General features: G+C 41.7%; 1 protein-coding gene across 1 annotated transcript; it reads left to right on the top strand.

Moving 5' to 3' along the window:
* Nucleotides 1-512: 512 nt before the first annotated feature.
* On the top strand, nt 513-15,021 carry LOC127569650 (toll-like receptor 8). Its single transcript, XM_052014450.1, has 2 exons — nt 513-533; nt 11,869-15,021. The coding sequence occupies exons 1-2, from the start codon at nt 531-533 to the stop codon at nt 15,019-15,021; spliced, it is 3,156 nt and encodes a 1,051-aa protein (XP_051870410.1). The 5' UTR covers nt 513-530.
* Nucleotides 15,022-15,288: the final 267 nt, after the last annotated feature.

The raw sequence follows: 15,288 nt of genomic DNA, 5'->3' as shown, positions 1-15,288 counted from the left end.
CTCTGGGCCATTTACCCTGTGTTGCTTTACCTTCAAATAATGTGGACAATGGAATATTCACCTTATGTGGAATGGTTCTTCTATCACCATACTGCCAGTCATAGTGGGCTTTATGGTTTACCATTGTGCTTCACTTGGACCAAGCCATCAGCTAAATACTTTCGAAATTTCCCATTGTAAAGGTATTTATGTTTGTTTATTGCTGAAATTTCACCAGCACATCTGTTCTTGACTTGTTTGAATTTCTGCTTTAATTAAGGTCGCTTTCTGGGGCATGGTTATTTTGTCCAGTGTGCCTTTGGTAGCTTCTCAGCTAATTTTAGTTACATCAAGTATTTCACAATGTGGTGCTTCTTAAATAAATACTATTAGCACAGATGAAAGACTGCCTTGGCATAGTAGCTTGAGCTGAACAGCTCGCGTTGTTCCTCTTTGATTGGACACACACTTCCCCAATTTTGTCTTTGCAACCATCTGCTAAAAAGCATTGCTTCTTAATGCCAGTGGAAGCCTCCAACAGTCACTCTGTAATGGTGAGCAAAATCTTTACTGAATTGTTTCTGTTAATTAGACATAATCAAAGATGGGTATTTTGACTCTAATTGGCAGCAAAAAGGAGCTGTACCTGTCTGTAAATGAAACTTATTTGTCTCTCTGTAGTACTGAGCTTGCACTTGGGTGATGAGGTATTATGAAGCTACTGTTCTGCAGTCCTTAAAATAACTCAGCTGGCTGTACAGAGAAATTTTATGGGACATTTTGATACAGGAAATATTTAACATTGAGCATTATGGTGAAACATAAGACCTCTTCTGTTCCAAATCATAAGAATCTGTGCATTAAATGTGAATATGTAACAAAATAATTACAACAACAAAATTTTTCTGACTTCTGGAAGAGGTTTACTGCTCCAAAAACAATGTATTTATTTCTCTCTGTTAGAGAAAGGTGGGGGATACAGAAACTTATCCTGTTAAAAGGAAGATTTCTGTTGATTAGGAATTAAAAGATGAATGGCTTAGCTGGGTTATCAAAATGATTTTTGATCACGTAACAATCAATTGCTTGCTCTTATGGGCTCTTACAGCTGCAATTGTCTCAGGATTCTGAAAGGCTAGTTGAAAGCAGAATTGTGTTCTCTTTAGAAAAAAAAAATCTATTCCTCGCTTCAAACATTATCAACATGAAGAAAGTTGAACTGCAACAAGTGATAACAGCATGCTATATTTTATGCAGGGTCCACGTGAGGCATCAGGAAGTTTAATTTCCAGTTTTGCAGTTTTAAACATGGAATTAAAATAGTAAGTTCCCATCATACATGTTTAACTTGTAATCCTTCCCTAAAGCAAATAATCTTTGAAAATAGTTTAATCTTTGTCCCAGAATGTGAAGATTTACAACCACTGAGATAACTGGTTTGTTCCCAAAGTGTTGAAATATATTGCAAAGCCCAAGAGCCTGTGAACCACAGAAAAATCATTAACAGTTAGGTCACACAAGGGATTAAAGTGAAGTCAAGTTGATTGATCTGTTAGGAAACTTTCTGTCTTGCATTAGCTGACTTTGAACTCAAAAAAAAATAGGCTTTCCTAATATATTATTCTAAAGTGTTCATCAGTCAGGTAACACTTTAAATGACTGAACAGAAGTCCACAGTTATAGAAGAGAGTTTACCAGTTTGGAACAAATGATGCAATTTTAAGTGAGCTAGGGAGCCTATAAAACCTTTAATAAACCCAAATTATTAATTATTGAGTTAGCTATTTGTCAGTGGGAAGCGGTTATCCGTGTGAAAGATGTGGGAGGTTATATTGAGCCATAGAGAAACAAAGGACTGCAGATGCTGGAATCGAGATGAAAAACACTATGATGCTGGAGGAATTCAGCAGGTCAGGCAGCATCCGTGGAGAAAAGCGGGCAGTCAACGTTTCAGGTCAGGACCCTTCTTCAGGACTGAAGGTAAGAAAATGGGAAACCCAATATATAGGAGGGAAAAGCAGAACAGTGATAGTTATCACCACCTTGTGCCCATCCCACCTCCCCTCTCTTGTCCACCTATCACTGCTCCATTTTTCCTCCTATAAATTGGGCTTGTATAGGTTAAACGAGCTAGGGCATTTCTCTTTGGAGAGAAGGAGGATGAGAGGTGACTTGACAGAGGTACACAGGATGATATGAGGCATAGATCGAGTGGACAGTCAGAGACTTTTTCCCAGGGCGACAATGGCTAACACGAGGGGACATAATTTTAAGGTGATTGGAGGAAGGTATAAGGGGGATGTCAGGGGTAAGTTTTTTTACACAGAGAGTGGTGGGTGCGTGGAATGCACTGCTGGCAGAGGTTGTGGGGGCAGGTACATTAGGGACATTTAAGAGACTCTTAGACACATGAATGATAGAGAAATGGAGAGCCACATGGGAGGGAAGGGTTAGATAGATATTAGAGCAGGATAAAATGTTGGCACAGTATTGTGGGCTGAAGGGCCTGTACTGTGCTGTAATGTTCTATGTTCTATGAAACGTTGACCGCCTGCTTTTCCCCACGGATGCTGCTTGGCCTACTGAGTTCCTCCAGCATCATGATGTTTTACATTGAGCCATATATTGTCATTTATCAACATGAAACAGTTTCCTTGGGCTCCAAAATGTTCAGCCGGAATTGCATGCACATATCTGATAGGGAGTGTGCTCTCTACCATATTGGAGAAGAACAAACAAGAGGTTTGCTATACCCTTGACTCATGAAAGCATTAGGTACTCTGCATCTGCACCATTGCTTACGCTGAAACATTGAGCAGGGAAACCAAACCCTAAATGTTGCTTACAAACAAAAAGGTAAGTTCTTACCACAGCTGCTATCCTGATTGTCATTGATCCTGGCTTTGACCATAAATGTCCCACTCAACCCAATCTCCAGGACCCTTAATCCCATCACCCTGCCGCCCCAACCAGCATTCAGAATCCCCTCAGTTCTATGTCTCTGTCTAACCTCTGATGTCTGCCTCCCTGAACTTAGCCAATCCCCACCCACACCTGCAAGCTCTACAAACCCAATGACATCACTAAACCCTGGGCCTTCATAAGCAATGACTCAAATTTGGAGCGTTTATCTCTCTAGCATCCTCCCGCAACACACATGTTGCCTGATCAAGCCTAAGTGCTGAAAGTTCCTGGGCCTCACTATTTGCCCACAGGGTAATTAACCTTTGCAAGAAGGAAGAATGTTAAACTTCTTCCTCGAGGTGTTAATAGAGGCAGTTAAAGCTCTGAGAGGAATTGGGGAAGAAGCTAAAGTAGCAAGTGCTTCCACTGACCAAAGGGTTACTCACTAAAGGACACAGAGTTAGGGTGACCAGCAAAAGAACGGAAGTTGATTTTCTGGAACTTTTTTTGCACAGTGAGCTGATCTGATGTGAAATACACTGTTTGAAGGAATGAACAAATTCAACTGCTTCTTTCAAAAGAGAATGGAATGTAAAAAAAAATTCTGGGATGATGATGCAAGACCAGGGACATGGGACTGGTTGGCCAGCTCTTTGGAGGAGCCCTGCAAGTATGATGGGTTGAGTGGGCTCCTGCTGTACTATATAAATCTGATAAGGTTTTCTTTCACTTCAGGCATGCTTGCGGCTAATTGACAAACTGTTGGCTTTGACATTGTCCAGAGGTCTGGCCGATTTTCACTATTGGTCTTCCTTTAAAGACAGAGGCCACTCTGGCAGTACTAGCAGTGCTTGCTTCTCAGACTCCTGTTTGGAAGAGTGGGAAGTCCAGTAACGCAGAGCCTGAAATAGGCCTGGGACTGGGTTAGAGACTCTGGGACAGGGTTGGGAAGGAAGCAAGGAAATGTAAAGAGCTTGCAAAGCAGCAGATCCTAAAGACATAAAGGTCCCAAAACTAACAGGAAAATAATTGCCTGAGTTAGTTCCAGTCTTACCTTCAAGTGTTATTGCAGATGGTTGTCTTCTAACCTTGGTTTATGGACAGGTTGAGACTGCAACTGTTGGGTTCATCAGTTATAGATCCATGATCTTAGTTACATGTACAACTTAAAAATTCCTTCTTCTAAAACAATTGTGCCATTATAACATATGCTATTCTTACTTGCTGTAATACTTTCAGGTTCACAGCTAATAACAAACATGAACATACAATATATGAATCTTAAATTTTTCATGGGTTACATTGGTATTGGTATTGGTTTATTATTGTCACTCGTACCGAGGTACAGTGAAAAGCTTGTCTTACAGACCAATCGTACGGGTCAATTCATTACACAGTGCAGTTACATTGAGTTAGTATGGAGCGCATTGATGTAGTACAGGTAAAAACAATAACAGTACAGATTAAAGTGTCACAGCTACAGAGAAAGTTCAGTGCAATAAGGTGCAAGGTCACAACAAGGTAGATCGTGAGGTCATAGTCCATCTCATTGTATAAGGGAACCGTTCAATAGCCTTATCACAGTGGGGTAGAAGCTGTCCTTAAGTCTGGTGGTACGTGCCCTCAGGCTCCTGTATCTTCTACCTGATGGAAGAGGAGAGAAGAGAGAATGTCCTGGGTGGGTGGGGTCTTTGATTATGCTGGGTGCTACACCAAGACAACGAGAGGTAAAGACGGAGTCTGAGGAGGGGAGTCTGGTGTCCGTGATGTGCTGGGCTGTGTCCACAACTCTCTGTAGCTTCTTGCGGTCTTGGGCAGAGCAGTTGCCATACCAAGCCGTGATACATCCAGATAGGATGCTTTCTATGGTGCATCGGTAAAAGTTGGTGAGAGTCAAAGGGGACAAACCAAATCTCTTTAGCTTCCTGAGGAAGTAAAGGCTCTGGTGAGCTCTCTTGGCCATGGCATCTATGTGATTTGACCAGGACAGGCTGTTGGTGATGTTCACTCCCAGGAACTTGAAGCTGCACTGGGCAAGCCGTGTTTTTTGAACTTCCCCTGTTATAGACTAGATTTTGTAGCTGAAGGATTTAAAGAAAGGGTTGCACTTTTCACATCCTCTGTACATCCCAAAGGAATTCATAAACATCAAGTTAATTTTGAAGAATACTGTAGTCCCTGTTTTAATTGATGGAATTGCTTTGTTGAAATCTTTCTCAAACACCTCCTCCCAGTGGCTGAGGAGCTGCTCCCTAAATCTTTAACATAGAATTTTACTGGAATCTGGTGACAGATTTTAGCAGCTTTTGTTCATCATTCCTAGAAGTTCAGGTTTGTGTTTTCTCAAATTCATCACATTGTTTAGCCCAATAAATTTCCGTGAGTACAGCAAGGAAGTTAGCTTCTCCTTTATCAACTTCTCCAGCCAAAGCATTAATTCACCTGCTACCTCCCCCTCAGATACCTCCGAGGCAATTGTATTTAATCGTTTGATTTATAGCTTGCTCCATAACTAAGTGAATATGTTTCACCTTTACTTCAGCTTCTTAGGGAGCACCTATATAATGGGAAGTGAAACAGGTACATGTTTCCAATGAGGATTGAGACATGACAAACAACTAAATACTTAGCATGACTTTTTAAATGCATTATTAGTTGGAAACAAGAGGATGAGGAATAAATGACACACAAGTTTTTGACCAACTTGAACAGGCTTGTTCTCCATGTTTTGCTTCTTCTCTGTTTCTTTTGGAGCCATTTCTACATTATCTCTCCCTCTGAGTCAGTATTGAGTTACCTGAAAGACTGGTGAAAGGGTTGGCACAGTGAGGCAACAGGTAGTGATATTGCTGCACACCTCCAATGGCCTGGGTTTAAGCCCGACTTCCAGTACTATCCATGTGGAGTTTGCATGTTCTCCCTGTGACCGCTTAGATTTCCCCTGGATGCTCCAATCTCTATCACCAGAGGAAAAGGTATTTGACAAATTAATGGGGCAAAAAGCCAACAATCCCCTGGACCTGATGGCCTGCATCTTATGGCTTAAAGGAAGTGTCTTCAGAGACTGGGAATGCATTGGTTATAATCCACCAACATTCCCTCTAATTCTGGAGAGGTCCCAGAGGACTTGAGACCACAAATGTACAGCCACTGTTCAAGAAAGGGAGGTGACAGAAAGCAGGAAACAATAGGCCAGTTAGTCCACCATTATGATGGAAATAATAGCAAGTCATTTAGAAAATAGTATGACAATCAGCAGAATCAACATGGTTTTATGAAAGAAAATCTAGCTTGACAAACTTGCAAAAGCAAACAGAATACATAACATTTTCAGGAGCAGATGATATCCCCTTTTAAGTTCTAATGCTTCACTCACAAATCCATAGCCCCAACATCCATAAATGGGAAGAGAGGATATACTAGGGGAACTTGGATTTGCCATAAGTGTGACCATTTTCAAGAAAGGAGATAAGACCGACTGTGGTAACTGCAAAGTGGTCCCTCTGCTATTAGTCACAGGGAAAGTTGTTGCCTCCCCCCAGTGGCTGAAGAGCTGCTTCCTAACTCACAGTGTGAGTTCCATTCATCTAGAGGAACAGTGGATGTGATCATCACTGTGTGGCAACTTCAAGGCAAAATAACTGTAGCGGTTAGCGTAACGCTTTACAGCGCCAGCGACCCGGGTTCAATTCCAGCCGCCGTCTGTAAGGAGTTTGTGTGTTCTCCCTGTGTCTGCGTGGGTTTCCTCCAGGTGCTCCGGTTTCCTTCCACATTCCAAAGACGTATGGGTTAGGAAGTTGTGGGCATGCTATGTTGGCGCTGGAAGCGTGTCAACACTTGTGGGCTGCCCCCAGAACACTCTGGCAACACGCAAAAAAGATACATTTCACTGTGTGTTTCGATGTACATGTGACTAATAAAGCTATCTTACCTTATCTTATAACTGAAGCGGCATCAGCTCACTAAAGGCTTTTAACTCCATGTGGAACACCCTCCTCAAATTTGGCTGCCCACAAAAATTTATCCCCATTTTATGTTTTGCTCCATGACAGGATGCAAAATATGATCCAAACTATTGGGTCTACAACCGACACAATTTCACTGAAGACTACTGTCCAACAAGATTGCATCATTGTCCCAACGCTTTTCTCAATCTTTCTTGCCACTATGTTGCACCTCACTGCCTACAAACTTCCCATGGGAGTGGAGCTAATCTTCAGGATTATTGGGAATGATACAACCATAGGCAACTGTACTCCAGAATCAAGGTAATCCAGTCCTCAGCCATCGAACTGCAATGTGCTGATGATACTTGCATTTCAGCATTCTCATCGATTCATTCACTGAAGCATGTGAGAAGATGGGCCTTACATTCACAAGACATCCTGCCCCGACAGAACCACACTGCCCTTTGACATTAAATGTTCTTGGTAAAACCCTGGAAAATGCAGACCACTTCCCAGACCTCGGAGCCAACTTTCAGCGACAGTGGACATCAATGATGAAATTCGCCACCGTCTTCAGCACGCCAGCAGGATCGAGTGAGTGCTTAAAGATCAAAACCTCAGACCTGACACAAACCTCCATGATTCCTGCCCACCTAAGTGCTTCTGAGACCTACATTACCTAGAACAGGTAGCTGAAGGCACTGCAAAGATCCACTAACATTGTGTCTGTAAAATCCTCCAAAGTTACTGGATGGATCAGCAAACGAATATCAGTGTTCTCTCCTAGGTCAATGTCCCTCAGTGTTGAAGTCCTAGTTAAACTCAGGTAGCTCCATTGGGCAGACAACATCATTTGTATGCCTCAAACCAGGCTGCTGAAACAGACCGTCTTTTCTGATCTCTATCACGTAAGAAATTGTCAGGTGGACAAGAGAAAAAATTCAAGGATGTATTCTTGATGAACCTTAATATCCATCTCCACTTTGAGTGGTTATGGATCATAGATTCCCTGACTCCAGGGATGACACTGAGAACCTTGAGTCTATCCATTGGGAGCACACAGATTCCCCATGTAAGTGATACAAGTGCTGCACAAACTCATTAACTATCCACTCATCTACCCCCTCCTGCATCTCTTAACCCATCTGTGGAAGGTCCTATGGTGTCCACACTGGCCACATCAATCACCTCGGAACCCACGAAACTGGAGTGGGAGCAAGTCGTCCTCAATCCCGAGGGGCTGCCTAAGAAATAAGAAGGGATAAAAGGGAACCAGCATTTGGATTTGTAAAGTATTTGGATGTACAGAATGTGCCATATTGAGATTGCTGTGCAAGATAAGAATTTGTAAGGTTGGAGGAAATATATTGGCATGATGAGGGATTGGCTAGGTAACAGGAAATAGAATGTTGGGATCAACGGGTCATTTTTGGAGTGGAAATCTGTAATTACTCTGGTGACACTGAGATCAGTGATGGCACCTAAACTATTTACAATCTATAGTAATAACTTGGATGAAGAGATCACCAAGTGTACTATAGCCAAATTTCAATGACACAAACATTGGTGGGTTAGCAGGTAGTGAAGGTACAAAGAGTCTGCAAAGGGGTATAATAGGTTAAATGAGCAGCTAAGAGGTTGTTGGGTGGAATATAATTTAGGAAATTGTGAGGTTCACCATTTTTAAAGAAAGAATGAAAAAGTAAATTATTGCTGAAATGGAATGAGACTACAAAGGAGTCTTGGGATCTTAGTTCCTGAAATGCCGGTGCAACAAGTAATTAGGGAAGCTAATGGGATGTTGGTCTTCACAGCAAAAGATATGGAGTATAGCAGGAGGAAAGTTTTAATGCAACTTTACAGCGTGAATGTGAACTAGGTCTCTCCATGTTTAAGGAAGGATATACTTGCACTGGAGGTAGTGCAGAGAAAGTCCCTAGATTGATAAGATAAGATTTCTTTATTAGTCACATATACACTGAAACACACAGTGCAATGCATCTTTGCGTAGAGTGTTCTGGGGGCAGCCCACAAGTGTCGCCGTGCTTCCGGTGCCAACATAGCATACCCATAGCTCCTAACCCGTACGTCTTTGGAATGTGGGAGGAAACCGGAGCACCCGGACGAAACCCACGCAGACACGGGGTGAATGTACAAACTCCTTACAGACAGTGGCTGGAATTGAACCCGGGTCACTGGCACTGTAATAGCATTATGCTAACCGCTACACTACCGTGCCTCCCACATGTATGAAGAGGCTGAGCAGATTTATACACATTGTAGTTTTGAAGAATGAGAGGTGATCTTGAAACATATAAGGTTCTATGGGGGATTGGCTGGGTGGATGTTGAGAAGACACTTTCCTTAGTGGGGCTCTCCAGTGGGATCACCCTCTGAAGGCAGCGACAAGGAGCGTCCTGCCTCTTTGGATTTCTTCACCCCTTGAGAGCAGTGGAGAAGTAGGCAGTGAATATCTTCAAGGTAGACATTGAGAGATATTTGAACTACAAGGGAGGTAGTGAGTTACAGGGAGAGATTGGGAAAGTGGTGTTGAGGATAGGATTGGATCAGGCATAATTCTGCTGAGTGGCAGAGCAGTCTCCAGGGCCTGACCAGCCCAACTCCTGCTCCTGTTTCTTGTGTTATCATGGTTAATACAGTGAACTCACTGAGGTTACCAAATTCAGTTCAAGCTCTCATAGAAACAAGCATTCTTTGTTAGCAAGATCAGATAAGATAAGATTTCTTTATTAGTCACATGTACATGAAACACACAGTGAAATGCATCTTTTGCGTAGAATGTTATGGGGGCAGCCTGCAAGTGTTGCCACGCTTCCGGTGCCAACATAGCATGCCCACAACTTCCTAACCCGTATGTCTTTGGAATGTGGGAGGAAACTGGAGCACCCAGAGGAAACCCACGCAGACACGGGGAGCACGTACAAACTCCTTACAGACAGCGGCCGGCATTGAACCCGAGTTGCTGGCGCTGTAATAGGGTTACGCTAACTGCTACACTACCGTGCCTGCCCTTACAAGATAGTAAAATTCCACAAAAAAATGACATGCAGTTCAATGATATGCAAAGTTCAGAAAAGCAATTTTTTGATTTCATCTTCAGAAAAGAACAGAATTTCAATATGAATTTATTAAGAACACTTGGAAACTGACGTCTAAAATTGAAGCATAAGAAGAAAATTTATAATAAATGACATGACCCTTAGGAGCATTGATATAGAGAGGGACCTTGGGAACCAAGTCCATAGCTCCCTGAAAGTGGCAACACAAGTAGATAGGGTGATAAAGAAGGTGTACAGTATGCTTGCCTTCTTTGGTTGGGCTGTTGAATACAAAAGTCAGGAAGTCATGTTGCAGCTGTTTAAAACTTTGGTCAGGCCACATTTGGAGTACTGACTGCAGTTCTGGTCACTGCATTACAGGAAGGATGTGGAGGTTTTGGAGACAGTGCAGAAGAGGTTCACCAGGACGTTGCCTGGATTAGAGAGTATTAGCTATAAGGAGAGGTTCGACAAACTTAGATTGTTTTCACTGGAGCATTGGAGGCTGAGGGGAGACCTGATCAAAGTGTATAAAATTATGAGAGGCATAGACAGGGGTAGATAGAGTCTTTTTCTCAGGATGGAAATGTCAAATGCCAGAGGGCATAGCTTTTAAGGTGAGAGGGGGAAAGTTTAAAGGAGATTCAGGTGCATGTTTTCTTTTATTGCAGACAGTGGTAGTTGCCTGGAATGTGCTGCCAAGATAGGTGGTGGAAGCAGACATGATAGCCACGTTTAAGAGGCATTTGGATAGACACATGAACAGGTTGGGACTCATTGAGGCTTATGGACCATGTGCAGGCAGACGTGCAGTTTAAATTGGCATAATGGTCAGCACAGACATCATAGGCCAAAGAGCCTGTTCCTGTGCTGTACTGTTCCATGTTCTATCTTCTATTACTGACAAATGCTCATGATTATCCTCACTGTAGAAATACAGTGATAGCTCACTTAATGTTACTCCACGGAGCACTGATAGAGTGTTCTTGGTCCTGGAGTCCAAACACATAGAGGCATTTATCCCGCTGTAGGTTACAAAACAGATCTGATGGTACTACCCTGCTGGGAACCTGGAGAAAACCCCCACCACTGCTGGCTCCTCCTGCAGCAGTGAAACTGTACCCACATCGCCACACGACTTGGTGAGCAACTGAGGCAACGGGGAAGGGTTGCTTGTGAGGACTGTTGTTGGGTGGGCTGGGCCAAGCGGTGCTGCTGTTCCTTGCTGAGACGTGGGGCTGTCCTGGTCAGAGCAGTCAGAGCACGGGAGACATCAGCTCCAATCTTACCCAACAGGAGATGAGGAGAGACCACAGGGTCCAAGTGGTGTGTTAATGCACGGAGCAGCCACTGCCCCAGCAATGGCCCACACTCACCTTGTCAGCAGGGTGCAGTCCTGAGTCCCACATCTCAGTGCTTAGTGGCTGCACCGCTCACCCAGCCCACCCAACACCACCCTCATAGGTAGTCACCCACCACTGCCACAGTGGCTCACTCCACACCAAGCCATGGGGTGACGAGATCACTTCAACTATTTCACTGGTGTGCCCGTGCCACAACCAGGTTCCCAGAGCCATAGCACTGTCAATAACACATCCCAGACATTTATAATGCTATAATAATCCTTTTTAGCATTGATTCCAGTGGTGCTCTCAATCTTGGGAATGTTAAGCAAAGTACCGGGATAATGAATTTGACATTTGCAGTCCTGGTATAAATTAGATTTTACTCATTCCGATGCCATTAATTGGTGACAAAAGCATTCACTTTTGAACTTCATAAAAACGAAGCAGTGATTTCTGGAAGCAGAGCAAGCTTTCTGGATTTCTCTTTAATCGAGGTTTGTGCCTCTACTTTCTGTGTGACAAAATTATGAGAAGAAAAGATGTCCCTTTTCAGAGAAAATTATTGCTTTTAAATGTAGAACATGATGAATAACATTAATTTCCCTTTTTAATTCATTTGAAATGCTTCTTTAGGCAAAAGGAACACTGGCTCCAGCGCTGACTTTAATGTGCTTCCTCTTTCTGCTCAACTTTGTTGTAAATCTGCTCGCAGCCAGCTGGATTCCCAGATCTCTCCCTTGCAATGTGCGTATACAGAACAATGGATCCTCCATCCAATTGGACTGCAGAAACCACCATCTTAAAAGTGTCCCTGGTAACATTCCTTCAAATACGACCGGTCTAAATCTAGCAGGCAATCAGATCATGAATATTTCCAGTTACTCCTTCTCAAAGCTCCAAAATCTAATCAAACTAGATCTGGGTTATAACTGTTATCCTGGGAGCACAGCGTTGAATCCAGAGAGTAGGGGCATGGTCATTTCAGAAGGCAGTTTCTCCTCACTGGTAAAACTACAAGAATTGCACCTGGATGGAAATCACCTCTTCCAAATCCCGAGGGATCTGCCATCCAGTTTACGACTTTTCAGCCTCAATGAAAATAAGATTTTAAATATAACAAATGAAAGCCTACCAAACCTGTCAAACATAGAAACACTTCTCTTGTCACGGAACTGTTACCATCGCAACCCCTGCAATGTGAACAACCATGTGGAAGATGGCGCACTTTCACATTACACAAAACTGAAGACTCTCACTCTTGACTTAAATAATTTGACTTCTGTTCCTCGTAACTTGCCAGCATCTTTAAGATCGCTCTCTCTCTCTTCCAACAAGATACAAACCATAAATAACAATGATTTCAGTAGTCTGGTTAATCTGGAGTTCCTTGATTTAAGTGGAAACTGCCCCAGGTGTTACAATGCTCCGTATCCTTGTGAACCCTGCCCTGGAAGAGCTTCCATTCAGATACATCCTTATGCTTTTCAAAGACTTGCAGAATTGAAAAAGTTAATTCTTTCCAGCAACTGTCTCAGAAAATTACAAAGCAGCTGGTTTCAGAACTGTGCCAACTTAAAGGTTCTTTACCTTCGCCTTAATTTCCTTACTTCTGAAATTGCTACTGGTGATTTTTTAAACCACTTGCCTGAACTGGAAGAGCTTGATATATCATACAATTATGAAATAAAAGCTTACCCAAAATATGTCAATCTTTCAAGGAATTTTTCCAAATTAGTCTCCCTGAGGCAATTGCATATTGAGGGGTATGTTTTCAAAGAACTTAATGAAAGGGATCTTAAACCACTGTACAGTCTGCACAACCTTACTATTCTAAACTTTGGTACAAACTTCATTAAACAGGCAAACTTAATGATCTTTAAAAGTTTTACAGCACTAAGTTTAATATATCTACCAGAAAATAGGATATCACCTCCATCAGGTGATGAAGATCTTTTTTATGGCTTGATATACAAAGGTAAGCATTTTCCTTCCATAGAATCAAGTTTTAAGGATTCATATTTACAACTTGAAAATGGTAATCAGGGTCATGAATCCCACAATACTAATGATGATTTCATCCGAGGACCAACAATAAAGTGGCCTTGTCATTCTTATGGGAAGACATTGGATCTGAGTTCAAACAATATTTTCTTCATCAACTCGAAGCAATTTGAAGGCTTTGACGAAGTAAGATGCCTGAATTTGTCAGCAAATACTATTGGACAAGCTTTGAATGGTACTGAGTTTACGACCTTGCCTAATTTGAAATATTTAGATCTCTCCTTTAACAGAATTGATCTAGCTTATGATAATGCTTTTAAAGAACTGAAGCAACTAGAAGTATTGGACTTAAGTTACAACAAGCACTACTTTATTGTTGAGGGTGTCACGCACAAAATGGGCTTTATCAAAAACCTTAAATATTTGAGAGTATTAAACTTAAGTGAAAATGCCATCTTCACCTTGACAGAATCAGGGTTGAACAGTGACTCAATGGAAGTTTTAGAATTCAAGGGGAATCATCTGGATGTCTTATGGAAGAATGAAGACCACCGTTATATAAGATTGTTTAAAAATTTAACTAATTTAACATATCTTGATTTATCCTCCAATCACCTTCAGTCTATTCCAGCTGATGTTTATGAACACTTACCATGTAACTTGACACATCTGTCTTTGAGTCATAACAAGCTAGAGGAAATTAGTTGGGATAAACTACAATTTTTGAAGAGTCTGCTGACTTTAGATCTCAGTAACAATGAATTAACCTCTGCCCCCGATGAACTCTATAAGAACACGAAATCTCTCCAAAAACTTTTACTTGGAAAAAATAGAATTCATGAACTTCCCTTAAGTTTTCTTACAACAGCAAATAGATTAAAATATCTTGATTTAAGTAATAACAAAATTACAGCTTTCAACCAATTAATTTTCCCTATAAACAAAAAAATTTTCCTGGAAGTACTGATTTTAAAAGGGAATCCATTTCATTGCACTTGTGAACTTGCACCATTTATTGCATGGATTAATACATGTGACCTGGATATTCCTCAACTGGCCACTGATGTTACCTGTGAATCACCTGAAGATCATCAGGGGCAGAGTATTATTCTCCTTGATCAGCATGCATGTACAATGGATGAAGTTGAAGCTTCATTATGTTTGGCTTCTGCCATTATAATTGTTTCCACTATGGTTATAATGATTACCCATCATCTGTTTTACTGGGATGTATGGTACTTTTATTACTTCTGCACCTCTCGATTAAAAGGGCATGGCTATCATTCTCTTACAATGCAGAACTGTTCCTATGATGCATTTATTGCTTATGACACTTCTGATCCGGCTGTGACAGATTGGGTTGTCAATGAACTATTAGTTCACTTAGAAGATAAGGGAGAAAGGCACTTCTGTTTATGTTTGGAAGAGAGAGATTGGGGCCTCGGCTTGGCTATTGTTGACAATCTTTCTCAAAGTATACATGGGAGCAAAAAGACTGTATTTGTGCTCACAAGAAATTACATCAAGAGGGGAACTTTCAAAACAGCCTTCCAAATGGCTCACCAAAGACTACTGGATGAAAACGAAGATGTGATTGTACTGATCCTGTTAGAGCCTGTTTTAATAAATTCAAAGTATCTGAGACTGCGGAGAAGATTATGTAGCAGCTCTGTGCTGCAATGGCCTAAAAACCCTAAAAGTGAAAGTTTTTTCTGGCAGTGCTTAAGAAACATAATAGCAACTGACAATCAGTTGAGATACAATACAATTGCTGAGTTCACTTAACTTCAACTAAACTTCTATAATTTCATCCACATCATACATAACCTCTAATGCAGACAGGCTGAAAACTTAAATGTACCTATTTAATTATTTATCCTCAAATACAGTTTGACCACCTTAAGCCCAAATACATCTTCCTTCCATGGCTTACCACTAATTCTATACTTCTCAGAAGGGTTCAGTTTAATTAGGCGTCATTAACTTAATTAGTTCGGCACAACATTGTGGGCTGAAGGGCCTGTTTCTGTGCTGTACTGTTTTGTGTTCATC

The sequence above is a fragment of the Pristis pectinata genome, chromosome 4 (genome assembly GCF_009764475.1).
Source record: "Pristis pectinata isolate sPriPec2 chromosome 4, sPriPec2.1.pri, whole genome shotgun sequence".
Taxonomy (NCBI): domain Eukaryota; kingdom Metazoa; phylum Chordata; class Chondrichthyes; order Rhinopristiformes; family Pristidae; genus Pristis; species Pristis pectinata.
Note: the sequence above shows the minus strand (reverse complement) of the source record. Positions and strands in the feature narration are given on the sequence as shown.